Source organism: Phacochoerus africanus, chromosome 14, assembly GCF_016906955.1.
Source record: "Phacochoerus africanus isolate WHEZ1 chromosome 14, ROS_Pafr_v1, whole genome shotgun sequence".
NCBI lineage: Eukaryota > Metazoa > Chordata > Mammalia > Artiodactyla > Suidae > Phacochoerus > Phacochoerus africanus.
In genome coordinates this window covers 18,883,440-18,897,534 of record NC_062557.1, presented here as the reverse complement: position 1 = coordinate 18,897,534, position 14,095 = coordinate 18,883,440, and the positions used below count along the sequence as shown (strand labels likewise).

The window sequence follows — 14,095 nt, the reverse complement described above, 5'->3', positions numbered from 1 at the left end:
AAAAGTCTTTGTAAACAGTTTTTTTTTTTTAATCTCTCCCTTAAAGCATTTTTTTTTTTCAAACTTAAGATTTTTTTTTTTTAATTTGATCTAAAAAATTGGACTGGAATAGGTGGGGTTCGAGGAGCAGGGGCGGAGGCAAGGATTTAAAGAGGCCCTACCCGGGAGAGCACCATGGCCCCCGGAGGAAAAGTGATTCAGGGTTGTGTGACTCGGGTCCGCCGCACATCTGTGGAACGTTTATCTCTGGATCTCTCCGCCGCGACTCCGGAGAAATCCCGTGCTGGGCAAAAAGCCCTAATATAATAATAGCTTGTCTCTTTAAAAAGCCAAAGGAGGGGGGGAAAGTTTTGTTGGCATCTGGTTTCTGATCTTATTATGTTGTGGTCGACCAATCCAGCCCTCGGGGCTGGTCCTTGGGTTTAAATCTCATTGGCCGAGAGAACATTTTGGGACGGTGCTTAGAGCTCGACGGGGCGGTTTCAAGGATCCCTTTTTTGGGGGGCTGAGGAGAGGGCGGGGCCGCCGGCGGGGGCCCCCTTGAAACCGACTAATTGGGATCGGAGAGGCCGAGGTGAGGGCTGGAGGAAGGCACAAAGGAGTCGCTGGGCGGAGAAGGGAGGGGAGAGGCGAGAGGAGGAGGAAGAGGAGGAGAGAGGGCAAGCCGCGCGCGGTGTCTCTGGCGGCTCAGTCCGACCTCGGCGAGCTAGCGGGCGGGCACGCCGCCCCCCTCCCCCGCCCGGCCTCCCCAACTCTGCGGCCGCGAGCAAAGTTTGCAAAGAGGCGCGGGAGGCGGCTGCCGCGGCGAGGCGGCGGCGGGGAAGGCGCGCGGTCTCCGGGCTGGGGGCGGGGGCGGGGGGGGCGCCCGGGAGCCGGGTGGGGGGCGGCGGCCAGCATGCGGCCCCGCAGCGCCCTGCCCCGCCTGCTGCTGCCGTTGCTCCTGTTGCCCGCCGCCGGGCCGGCCCAGTTCCACGGGGAGAAGGGCATCTCCATCCCGGACCACGGCTTCTGCCAACCCATCTCCATCCCGCTGTGCACGGACATCGCCTACAACCAGACGATCATGCCCAACCTTCTGGGCCACACGAACCAGGAGGACGCGGGCCTGGAGGTGCACCAGTTCTACCCGTTGGTGAAGGTGCAGTGCTCGCCCGAACTGCGCTTCTTCCTATGCTCCATGTACGCACCCGTGTGCACCGTGCTGGAGCAGGCCATCCCGCCGTGTCGCTCCATCTGCGAGCGCGCGCGCCAGGGCTGCGAGGCGCTCATGAACAAGTTCGGTTTCCAGTGGCCGGAGCGCCTACGCTGCGAGCACTTCCCCCGCCACGGCGCGGAACAGATCTGCGTGGGCCAGAACCATTCCGAGGACGGGGCGCCCGCGCTGCTCACCACCGCGCCGCCGCCGGGCCTGCAGCCGGGTGCTGGCGGCACGCCGGGCGGCCCGGGCGGCGGCGGCTCGCCCCCGCGCTACGCCACGCTGGAGCACCCGTTCCACTGCCCGCGCGTCCTTAAGGTGCCGTCCTATCTCAGCTACAAGTTCCTGGGCGAGCGCGACTGCGCGGCGCCTTGCGAACCCGCGCGGCCCGACGGCTCCATGTTCTTCTCTCAGGAGGAAACGCGTTTTGCGCGCCTCTGGATTCTCACCTGGTCAGTGTTGTGCTGCGCCTCCACCTTCTTCACCGTCACTACGTACCTGGTGGACATGCAGCGCTTCCGCTACCCGGAGCGGCCCATCATCTTTCTGTCCGGCTGCTACACTATGGTGTCGGTGGCCTACATCGCGGGCTTCGTGCTCCAGGAGCGCGTGGTGTGTAACGAGCGCTTCTCCGAGGACGGCTACCGCACAGTGGTACAGGGGACCAAGAAGGAGGGCTGCACCATCCTCTTCATGATGCTCTACTTCTTCAGCATGGCCAGTTCCATCTGGTGGGTCATCCTGTCGCTCACCTGGTTCCTGGCGGCGGGCATGAAATGGGGCCACGAGGCCATTGAAGCCAACTCGCAGTACTTCCACTTGGCCGCGTGGGCCGTGCCCGCCGTCAAAACCATCACAATCCTGGCTATGGGCCAGATTGACGGCGACCTGCTGAGCGGCGTGTGCTTCGTGGGCCTCAACAGCCTGGACCCGCTGCGGGGCTTCGTGCTGGCGCCGCTCTTCGTGTACCTGTTCATAGGCACGTCCTTCCTCCTGGCCGGTTTCGTGTCCCTCTTCCGCATCCGTACCATCATGAAGCACGATGGCACCAAGACCGAGAAGCTGGAGAGGCTCATGGTGCGCATCGGCGTCTTCTCGGTGCTCTACACGGTGCCCGCCACCATCGTCATCGCCTGCTACTTCTACGAGCAGGCCTTCCGAGAGCACTGGGAGCGCTCGTGGGTGAGCCAGCACTGCAAGAGCCTGGCCATCCCGTGCCCGGCGCACTACACTCCGCGCATGTCGCCCGACTTCACGGTCTACATGATCAAATACCTCATGACGCTCATCGTGGGCATCACGTCGGGCTTCTGGATCTGGTCCGGCAAGACGCTGCACTCGTGGAGGAAGTTCTACACCCGTCTCACCAACAGCCGGCACGGCGAGACCACCGTGTGAGCCTGCGCTCCTGCGCTGCGTCCCCGGCCCCGGGCCCGCACCGCGCGCTCTGCCCGCGGGGGTGGGGGTGGGGGCTCCTACAGACTCCTTATTTTATTTTTTTAATAAAGAACAATCGAAACCATTTCTTTTTTAGGTCGATTTTTAAAGAGAACTCTGCCCAACACCCCCGCCAGGTTTGTAATTAAAACTGTAAATAGTCTTTGTAAATTTAATTATATATTTTCTATTTAAAAGGAGAAGAAAAAAAAAAAAAGGAGCAGCCAGGGGCGCCAGGCTGAGGAATGGGGGGAGGAATTTGAGGGGTTTCTCTCCTTCTCTTCGGTGCGCTTTCCGGCACCCCCCCCCCCACTTCAGTTTGAATATTTTGATTTGACAGGGCTGGGCCTGCTGGAAGAGGTGCTGGCTGTGAGGGGTGGGGAGTTACTTTCAACCTTAAAAGCCAAATTTGTGAGCCTGCTCCCTGACGCTGAGGCCTGTGGAAGCTGTTGGATATTCCTGAACGAGACTTGGATTCGTTTTGTTTCATTTTGTTTGATTTCTCTTTCCCCCTTCTCTCCTCACTTGTCCTGTCTCCTTCACTCGGCTTTGGAAACCTCCCAAATGAGATGAAGACGTGGGGGAAAAAAAAAAAAAACCGGAACCGACGGGTGGGGTGGTGCGGAGAGGGCGGAGAACGTGTGAGGACTGGCCTCCCCGACCCCCTCCCCGCGACCCCCCCCTCTGCTGGCAGGAAGATCTTTCTCCGACTTTTCTTCCTTTCAACTCGCTGCCCCGAGCGCTTAGAGTGGGCAGAAAGCGCTTTGTGAAACACTCTCCGCTCACCCCCGCCCCCAGGTTGAGTACCCATCTTGCCGCCTCCATTTTTAGGGGGAGCATCTGCTCGCAACTGTGGGATTTGGAGATGCCCTCGCATCTCTCTCTTTCCCCTGCAGTCCGCGCCCCAACCGAATGTCTCCTCTGGCATTCAGGTTAGCAGGGTGTGGGGTGGGTTGTGTGTTATGTGTGGGGTTTTGTTGTCGGGGTTTATTTTTCAAAACGCAATCAAATGGGTTGGGTGGAAGGGAGGGGACGGACGGATACATGGGCTGGTGGGATTTTTAGTTTTCCTTTGACAAAAGACTGGTTTCTTTTCAAATTTGTCCAGAAAGGGGGTGGGGTGGGTATCTTTGCTTAGGAAGAGGGCTCTGGGCAGGCGCTTTGTGACTGTGGGGGTGGGGTTGAGTGTTTACATGACATTCTATATCGCAAGATTGATAGAATGTTTATAGCAGATGTTTCTTATCTTCCCCGAGCCCCACAAATAAAAGTCAAGACTTTTCTTAAAGTATCTTTGACGCTGGTATGGGAATGGCAGTTGCCAGTACACGTCATTTCCCTCAACTATTTGGAATATTTCAGGGGTTTAATTCCAGTGGATTGATGTGAAGATCGAGGGGTGGGGTGAACCGAGTTTGCCCCATAACTCAGCTTTTCACCATCTCCTGTTTCTGGATAACAGTGCAAATTAAAAGCTAATAATCATAATAATAAAGTGCATTTAATTATCTTCTAGAGATCTAGCCCTTTAATTGTATTTAACAGGGTTGTAACATTTTATTAGTTTAACCAAACCGCACCTCCTCCTTCCCGCTCCTCCTGACCTAGTTGGTTGAAGATGGGGTGGAGAAGAGGTTCCAGGCCTTGACCTTGCTTTTTTAGCTCAATGGTGATAGGAAAGAAGGAGCCTTAACACCCTTTGTTGGCGGTCTTTGGGACGAGGGAGAAAGTGAGTTAGAGCCCCTGCTTCCAAGTATTAGTGTGTGTTAGTTTATGTTGGGGGAGGGGATCTGGAAATGTTTGGTGGTAATTGAACACGTATGTGGGGCTTTGTTTGGAATTGAGTGAGGCCTGGGGATTTCAGCAGAGCCCCCTTCCCCAAATATATAACCCTCTCCCAAGTGATTTGTGCCAGTCCGCCAACATTAGAAGTTAAAACTAACCTTTTCTCCAATGATGATAGGTGCGACGTCCCCACAGGAGGGTCCCTCCACTGCCCAAGAAGCGGGCCAGGAAGGTGGCACCGCCCTGCAGCTCCATTTGTTGCAAGATTCTGAAGGAACCCCACAAGGGCTGCAGGAAAGAGTTAAATTACAAACAAATTGTGAGCGCCTCTCCTGGAAAGAAAGGCCAAAGCTTGCAAAGAGGGGGCGGGGTGGTTTCCAGTGCCTGGGATGGAGCCCAGTGGGAAGAGGAGTGGTGGTCTCTGATGATGCTTTAGGAAGAGCCTGACCTGCTCGCCTGGGGTCCCAGCCCTGTGTGCTTGGGGTACAGTTGTCAGTGGATCCTCATGCTGATAGCAGGCGGGCTGGTAGATTAGCCACAATTACCTTTCCCTTCCCGAGTAGGGTGGGAGAGAGGGAATTTGGGGAGAGATCCTTCTCAAACCTCGCAGTCCTGCCAGAGGAGGAAGAGGGACCTGAGAAAAATTTAAAAACAGGTTTTAGGGCCAGGAGAAGGCTAGATAATAAGATAATTGCCTCTTGTGGATGCCCTCCCCTTCTCCAAAGGGGTAGCTGATGGCTGAGTTACCTTACAGAGAGTGGTGGGGAACTTTCTCGAGGCTGCTCTTGCTGCTCTAATAAAACAGCCCTTAGAGGGTGTAGAGGGTTTAGGGGACAAAGTATCTTGGAGCAGAGACCCATAATTGAAGCACCGCCACGCCTGGAGAGGGGTCTGTCTCTGTTCCCTTGTTGGGAAAACCCTGTTAAACCCATGGGCTTGGGGGTCGGCTTTCACAGCTTTCAAGGTCGCCTTTAGGTCGGAAACAGTTCATCTCTTGTAAACGGGTTTGCTTCTCCCTCTGGAAGCAGAAGGCTTTGTCTGGCAGAGGGTCAATGGACCAGTCAGAAGGTCCTTCACCTGAGGCACCCAAGCCTAGGGCAGGTATCAGAGCACAGCTGCTTTCTCCTCGTCCATCCTCCCCAAAGGAGCAAGGTTGCTTGTTCTGTAGAAACAAGGCTTCTCTCCAGATTCCTGCCTAGATCAGACTTTTGCTTTTCCTCCCCTCATCACAGACTTCCCTCCTTACAAACTCTTTGTCCTTTAGAGTGACCCAGACATAGCGGGTTAAAGATCTGGAGTCTTGGATTGCTGCTGTGGTATGGGTTCGACTCTTGGCATGGGAACTTACACATGCAGAGGGTGCAGCCAAATGAATGGATGAATGAAGTAACCCAGGAAAAAAAACACTAAGGTTTTCCAAGACAAAATTCTTCTAAGCATCTCCAAAGAGTGTGGGTCAGTGGGATCTGGAGCTGCTGACTTCCAGATCATTCCAAAAAGCTATCCAAGAGGGTATTGGGTCCCACACCTGGGCTGGATTCTGGAAGTGGGGAAATGCTCTCCCAGGGTGCCGCGGGGCACAGGTCTGGGGAGCAGAGCCCAAGCTGCTGCCATTTCCAAGGCACCGTCTCTTTGATAATGTCACTGCTCACTGTGGTGGGGTCTCTTCCTTCTCCAGACATATTCACCTCATCTCAAAATACGTCTTAAACTTCTGGGGCCACTGACTCCTTGGAGAACGTGAAACATCTTTGGACATCCTCCTGGGAAAAAAATGACCATACCCTGGTGAAGACGATTTTGCATGTGGCTTTAGGGGGCTTATGGATTGCCTGTGTACCTGCCTCCCCGCCCTGCCCCAAACCGGTATTTCTTCTTCAATTTTCCTTTTTCTTTTGGCCACGCCTGAGGCATGCAGAAGACCCTGGGCCAGGGATCGAACCCAAGCCACAGTAGGGACCTGCTCTACTGCAGTGACAATGCTGGGTCCTTAACCCGCTGAACCACAGAGGAACTCCCCAAGCTGGTTCTTCAGTCCCTGGTTTAGACAGTATCTAGTCTGGAGCCTTTACCATCTCAGACTCCAGTGTCCTCCAGTCTGGAATTCCTTCTGCTGTGGAAAGGAGGGTCAGGAGGGAAAACCATTGGACCTACAAAACCAGGAACACTCCCAAACTAGATGATTCACCAGATCCTCTCTCCTGCAAGCATCAGTATGCAGCAGAGTGGACTGAACATGTAATATTGTTAGAGTCGAGGGGAAGAAGGACAGACAGGCCATGTGTGGGGAGTTACAGGCACTGGCATGATGCAGTGGCAGCTGTGAGCCCTTGTGGAAGTCTAACCGTGTGAGCCTCAGTCCCCGTCTACAATAAGGTGATGGCACCTGTCTGGCACAGTTGTTGTGAAGGTTCGATCAGATGATGCATGGACAGAGCCAACACATGGTAGAAGCTCAATAAACTGTAGCACTCTTCCAATTATTTAGGAGAAAGTCTTTCTTTTTTTTTTTTTTCCTGCAGCCCCACAGCACGTGGAAGTTCTCAGGCCAGGGATCTAACCTGTGCCACCGCAGTGTCATCCCTGGATAAGATAAATTCTTTCTGTTGTTGTTGTTGTTGTTGTTTGCTTTTTTAGGGCCACACGTGCAGCATATGGAAGTTTCCAGGCTAGGGGTTTAATAGGAGCTGTAGCTACTGGCCTACACCACAGCCACAGCAGCTGGGGATCTGAGCCACATCTGTGACCTACTCCACAGCTCACAGCAACGCCAGACACTTAACCCACTAAGCAAGACAAGGGATTGAACCCGAGTCCTCGTGGATGCTGGTCAGATTCGTTACCACTGAGTCACAATGGGAACACTGGATAAATTCTTAAAAATAGAATCACTGGATCAAAAGATGTGCATCTCTTGAGGGCTTTTTGATTTATTATTACTGTTATTATTACTGGTAGTTTTAACAGAATAGAAGGATTTCCTGGGCTCCCACTTTTTCTACCTGATTCAGAGTGCCAGCTCACAGTCTAGAGGATCTTTGGGGTGGTGGCGGGCAGCGTTTTCCTCCCTCTCCCTCCTCTGATTAGGACAGAAATGTCTTAGCCGCCCCAGTGAGCAGGGCACACAGGCAGGCGTGCTCCTTCTCCGGCCCGGCTTTGAAGCTGGCTAATTAGGGCTGGGGCTGTCACAGCTGGCTTCCCCGGGGCCTCCCTGCCCCCCCCCCGCCCCCCACTCTGCCCCATCCCCAGCCTCACCTGGCTGAGAGCCCCTCCCCAGCTGCCTTGCCTTCCACTGTGGCCCGTGGCTCTTCCAAGCCATCTGGGGAGGCCCTGGGATTAGGAGACCTGAAAGGGCCACGGTGAAAGCAGCTGAGAAGAGGAATTCCTCTTGTGGCTCAGCGGTAATGAACCCACCTAGGATCCATGAGGAGGCGGGTTCAATCCCCAGCCTCGCTCAGTGGGTTAAGGATCTGGCATTGCCCTGAGCTGTGGTGTAGGTCTCAGACGTGGCTCAGATCCCGTGTGGCTGTGGCTGTGGCAAAGGCGACCCACTGCAGCTCCAATTCAACCCCTGGCCTGGAAATTCCCATATGCTGCAGGTGCAGCCCTAAAAAGACAAAAGAAAGACAGAAAGAAAGAAGGAATGGAAGGAAGGAAGGAAGCTGAGAAGGGACAAGATAGGACAATAGGACTCGGGTCATGGAACAAGCTCCTAGAACGCTCGTTTGCACAGGCCCTAGCAACCCACCCCTAGCCAGCTAGGGAGGGACCCACCTAGGGCCTATCTCCGAAACGGCACAAATCTCGCTTCTAGGAGCTGCATTCTGCGTAGGGAAACTGTGCTCGGGGAACAACCCTCAGCCCCAATGCCTCTTTGCTCAGGCACGCAGCGCTTGCCTAGTTCTCAGCTAGCCCCATGCTCCCCATAGGGCCAAGGCGGCTCTGGGCTGCCTCTGGCTCCGTGGGCCCTGCTGCTTGGCTGCTGGTCTCCGCTGCCTGAAACCAACTCCAAACGTCTTCTCCTTCGCGGAGAAGGCTGTTTTCGCATGAAGAACGCTCGTTTGCACAGGCCCTAGCAACCCACCCCTAGCCAGCTAGGGAGGGACCCACCTAGGGCCTATCTCCGAAACGGCACAAATCTCGCTTCTAGGAGCTGCATTCTGCGTAGGGAAACTGTGCTCGGGGAACAACCCTCAGCCCCAATGCCTCTTTGCTCAGGCACGCAGCGCTTGCCTAGTTCTCAGCTAGCCCCATGCTCCCCATAGGGCCAAGGCGGCTCTGGGCTGCCTCTGGCTCCGTGGGCCCTGCTGCTTGGCTGCTGGTCTCCGCTGCCTGAAACCAACTCCAAACGTCTTCTCCTTCGCGGAGAAGGCTGTTTTCGCATGAAGAACGCTCGTTTGCACAGGCCCTAGCAACCCACCCCTAGCCAGCCAGAGACCCATAATTGAAGCACCGCCACGCCTGGAGAGGGGTCTGTCTCTGTTCCCTTGTTGGGAAAACCCTGTTAAACCCATGGGCTTGGGGGTCGGCTTTCACAGCTTTCAAGGTCGCCTTTAGGTCGGAAACAGTTCATCTCTTGTAAACGGGTTTGCTTCTCCCTCTGGAAGCAGAAGGCTTTGTCTGGCAGAGGGTCAATGGACCAGTCAGAAGGTCCTTCACCTGAGGCACCCAAGCCTAGGGCAGGTATCAGAGCACAGCTGCTTTCTCCTCGTCCATCCTCCCCAAAGGAGCAAGGTTGCTTGTTCTGTAGAAACAAGGCTTCTCTCCAGATTCCTGCCTAGATCAGACTTTTGCTTTTCCTCCCCTCATCACAGACTTCCCTCCTTACAAACTCTTTGTCCTTTAGAGTGACCCAGACATAGCGGGTTAAAGATCTGGAGTCTTGGATTGCTGCTGTGGTATGGGTTCGACTCTTGGCATGGGAACTTACACATGCAGAGGGTGCAGCCAAATGAATGGATGAATGAAGTAACCCAGGAAAAAAAACACTAAGGTTTTCCAAGACAAAATTCTTCTAAGCATCTCCAAAGAGTGTGGGTCAGTGGGATCTGGAGCTGCTGACTTCCAGATCATTCCAAAAAGCTATCCAAGAGGGTATTGGGTCCCACACCTGGGCTGGATTCTGGAAGTGGGGAAATGCTCTCCCAGGGTGCCGCGGGGCACAGGTCTGGGGAGCAGAGCCCAAGCTGCTGCCATTTCCAAGGCACCGTCTCTTTGATAATGTCACTGCTCACTGTGGTGGGGTCTCTTCCTTCTCCAGACATATTCACCTCATCTCAAAATACGTCTTAAACTTCTGGGGCCACTGACTCCTTGGAGAACGTGAAACATCTTTGGACATCCTCCTGGGAAAAAAATGACCATACCCTGGTGAAGACGATTTTGCATGTGGCTTTAGGGGGCTTATGGATTGCCTGTGTACCTGCCTCCCCGCCCTGCCCCAAACCGGTATTTCTTCTTCAATTTTCCTTTTTCTTTTGGCCACGCCTGAGGCATGCAGAAGACCCTGGGCCAGGGATCGAACCCAAGCCACAGTAGGGACCTGCTCTACTGCAGTGACAATGCTGGGTCCTTAACCCGCTGAACCACAGAGGAACTCCCCAAGCTGGTTCTTCAGTCCCTGGTTTAGACAGTATCTAGTCTGGAGCCTTTACCATCTCAGACTCCAGTGTCCTCCAGTCTGGAATTCCTTCTGCTGTGGAAAGGAGGGTCAGGAGGGAAAACCATTGGACCTACAAAACCAGGAACACTCCCAAACTAGATGATTCACCAGATCATCTGATCGAACCTTCACAACAACTGTGCCAGACAGGTGCCATCACCTTATTGTAGACGGGGACTGAGGCTCACACGGTTAGACTTCCACAAGGGCTCACAGCTGCCACTGCATCATGCCAGTGCCTGTAACTCCCCACACATGGCCTGTCTGTCCTTCTTCCCCTCGACTCTAACAATATTACATGTTCAGTCCACTCTGCTGCATACTGATGCTTGCAGGAGAGAGGATCTGGTGAATCATCTAGTTTGTGGCTTTGAGCCTTCAGAAAGTTTGGCTTTCAAACAAAGGGCCCAGGGCTCAGCCCCCAGCCCAGGCCAGCTGCTCCCCAGGCTGCGTGAGGAATAAGGAGGGGTCCCAGGCCATGGCAGTCCTTTCTAGACCCAACCAGCGGTCTAGGAGCTTGTTCCATGACCCGAGTCCTATTGTCCTATCTTGTCCCTTCTCAGCTTCCTTCCTTCCTTCCATTCCTTCTTTCTTTCTGTCTTTCTTTTGTCTTTTTAGGGCTGCACCTGCAGCATATGGGAATTTCCAGGCCAGGTTTCCCTGTCCTTCCTCTGTTGGGGGGCCCCGGGTGTGCCAGGCTCTGTGGTTGCTGGGGCTGGTGGAGGCAGAGGGTGGGCAGGGAAGGGATGTAAGAAGGAAGGGTGCTTAATTGTGATCTCTGGCCTCACTTAGCATGTGACTGACTGGGGGGAGTGTGCCTGAGGTGGCCCCGTGGTGGTTGTTGGGGAGTGGGGGGTGAGAGCAGGAATCCCAGGTCGGGGAGAGAGGGGTCCCAGCCACTGCTCCCAGGTGGCACTGGAGGTGTCCCAGAATCCATCAGCTTCTACCTCCAGGTCTAGGCGCCCCCCCAGGGAACTCCCTGGGGTAGGATGTGGCTTGTAGGGAATTATGTGTATTAAGTTTAGGGTCCTGTGGGTGGGGAGGGGGCAAAGTATGGGGTCTGAGCTTTGGACTGTCTTGCTTAACATTCTGCGAGGCCTCCGAGGAACGTCCCAACTCCTGCTCTCACTCAGCACATATAGCTTTCCAAGAGGTGGATCTGACTCCTGAGTCTCCAGTCTCATGTCCCCCCATTCTTTCATACATTGTCACGTGCCAGCCTCAGGAACGTTTGTGTTCTCAAACCAACCATGCTCCATGACTTTGCACATACTGTTCCAGTGGCCCAAATGCCTTTCCCTTCCCTAGCCTGGATAGTTACTCCTAGCACCTCAGAACTTACCAGAGGTCAGGTGGCCCCTCTGCACAGAACCATATCCCAGGCCATCTATCCCCACACTGTGTTCTTACCTGTCACAACATATCACATGATTGTTTCATTTTTATTTGTTTGTTTTTCTTCCCTTTTTGGCTGTCCCCATGGCCTATGGAATTTCCTGGGCTAGGGATCAAGTCCGAGCTGCATCTGTGACCTATACCACAGTTACAGCAACATCAGATCCGGGCCAGGGATCGAACTGGCAAGGCCACAGAGATGAGCTGGAGCATTAACCCACTGCACCACAGCGGGAACTCCAACATATCACATTACTGTTATTCATCTCCTTTCTTGGCCGTGACCTCCTTGAGGGCGAGTTTGTGTTTGGTCTTTTATCTCTGCATGCCTGAGCCTGGCAATGTGCCTGGCACATAATGGGTGCCCAAGATCACAGGTTCTGGAGCCAGACTACCTAGGCTTGAATCCTGCCTCAACTCCTTGCTAGCTTTTGACCTTGGGCAACTTAATGAATCTCTCTGTGTATTATCTGCAAAAAAGGGATAATAATTATACTTCCCTCGCAAGACTGGTTGGAGAATGAAACAAACTAATTCAAGTCAAATATTTCAAACAGTGCCCGGCACATAATAAGTGCTTACTAAATGCTAGCTAAGCTTATCTATTCATATGTTGGCTGCGTAGATGTGTATTCAGTGCTTACCGTGAGTCAGGCACTTGCTGAGTTCTAGAGACGCACGAACTCAGTCCTTGCCCATGTGTAGCCTACCATCTAGTTTCTTGAATCAGTGAGTATGTTAACTATTGAGTGTGGTACTTATGAGTTTGATTGTTACATGTTTTGTTAAATTAGCTCACTATATAACTGCTTGAGAATGTGTCCGGTCTCAAATATGAGATCATGATATATCTATCTATTTATTTATTTGATTTTTTATTTTTAGGGCCACACTTGTGGCATATGGAAGCTCCTGGGCCAGGGGTTGAATGGGAGCTGCAGTTGCCACCGCAGCTTGTGACAACACTGGATTCTTAACCCACTGAGCGAGGCCAGGGATCGAACCTGCATCCTCATGGATACTAGTCAGGTTGGTAACCCACTGAGCCACAACAGGAACTCCATGATATGTCTGTTTAGAGCACGTAAAACAAGCAATGCAATTGGAGACAATCTCTCATAAACTTGACATATGTAGTCTGGTGCTTGGAGCACATAGGAAAGCTTATCCAGGACAGAAGGTCCTGGAAGCCCCCTGCTCAATCTTCATTGCCAATAAAAATGTTAAATTCTTTTTCTATAAGCAGATAATAACTCTCATAGAAATAGGCAATGAACACATCAACTTTTTCATTTAAGTCATTGGTTAATGAAGCTACCAGTAGAATGTTCAAAGGAGAATAAAAAACAAAAAACAAAAAACAAAAAAAAAACCCCAGAACATATCTAGGCCATCAAAAATGCTGAAATAAAAGCTTTCTGGTGGCCTAGTGGTTAAGATCCGGCATTTTCACTCCTGTGGCTCAGGTCACTGCTGTGGCATGGGTTCAATCCCTGGCCTGGGAATTTTTGTATGTAGTGGGTGCTGCCAAAAAAAAAATATATATATATATATATAGAGAGAGAGAGAGAGAATACTGAAATAAATGTGCTTAATGAAAAACTGGGCAATATCCACTGGACAATAATCAATTGCATCTTCACTGGACACAATTTACTTTTTATTTTCTTTTTAGGGCTGCACCTGCAACATATGGAAGTTCCTGGGCCAGGAGCTGAATCAGAGCTGCAACTGTGGCATATGCCACAGCCATGGCAATGCTGGATCCTTAACCCGCCGATTGAGGCCAGAGATCAAACCTGCATCTTCACAGAGACCACACCAGGTCCTTAAACCACCGAGCCACAGTGGGAACTCCATAATTTACATTTTGATGGACAAAAATCATTTCCATTATCAGTTGTCTGAATTACAAAATAATTAAATGATAATAAAACTCAGAGATGAGTAAGGAGGTAGTCTTTCTGACCACTTCAAAGCCTTTTAGTTTTCTTTGATAAGAAGTTCTGAACTCAGTTATCTCAAGATGACAAGTGCCACTCACCCCTTTCAATCAAAGCGCTTTAGTGCCAGTTGGGAGCCCAGTTTCATCCAGAGAGAGCTGGAAATCTTCCAGCCATCCCCAAACGGGTACAGCTGTTTTCCACCTTTTCTCCCCCACTTTTACCTCTTGGCTTTTCTCTCTCTCTCCCTTGCCTTCCTCTCCCTCGCCCTCACCACTCATAGCCCCTCTAATTGTGCAGCCAATCCATCCTCTACATGGTAGCCATCATTTATTGAATACTTCTATGTGCTCAGCATTGTACTAAGCTCAATACATTCATAATAGCATTTAATGTTCAAAAGAACTATGAACTATCTTCACCTTAAATTTCATATTAATGGAGTCCCCGTTGTGCCTCAGTGGATTAAGAACCTGACTAGTATCCATGATGATGAGGGTTCGATCTCTGGCCTCACTCAGTGAGTTAAGGATCTGTTGTTGCTGCAAGCTTCGGTGTAGGTTGCAGACACGGATTGGATCTGGCTGTGGCTGTGGTGTAGGCTGGCATAACTCTGGATTCGACCCCTGGCCTGGAAACCTCCAAATGTTGCAGGTGTGGCCCTAAAAGAAAAAAAAA

The 14,095-nt window shown here is 52.4% G+C and overlaps 1 protein-coding gene across 1 annotated transcript; it reads left to right on the top strand.

Moving 5' to 3' along the window:
* The first annotated feature begins 636 nt into the window (after positions 1-636).
* On the top strand, positions 637-2,829 carry FZD2 (frizzled class receptor 2). The gene has a single exon (XM_047758697.1). The coding sequence runs from the start codon at positions 896-898 to the stop codon at positions 2,591-2,593; it is 1,698 nt and encodes a 565-aa protein (XP_047614653.1). The 5' UTR covers positions 637-895; the 3' UTR covers positions 2,594-2,829.
* Positions 2,830-14,095: the final 11,266 nt, after the last annotated feature.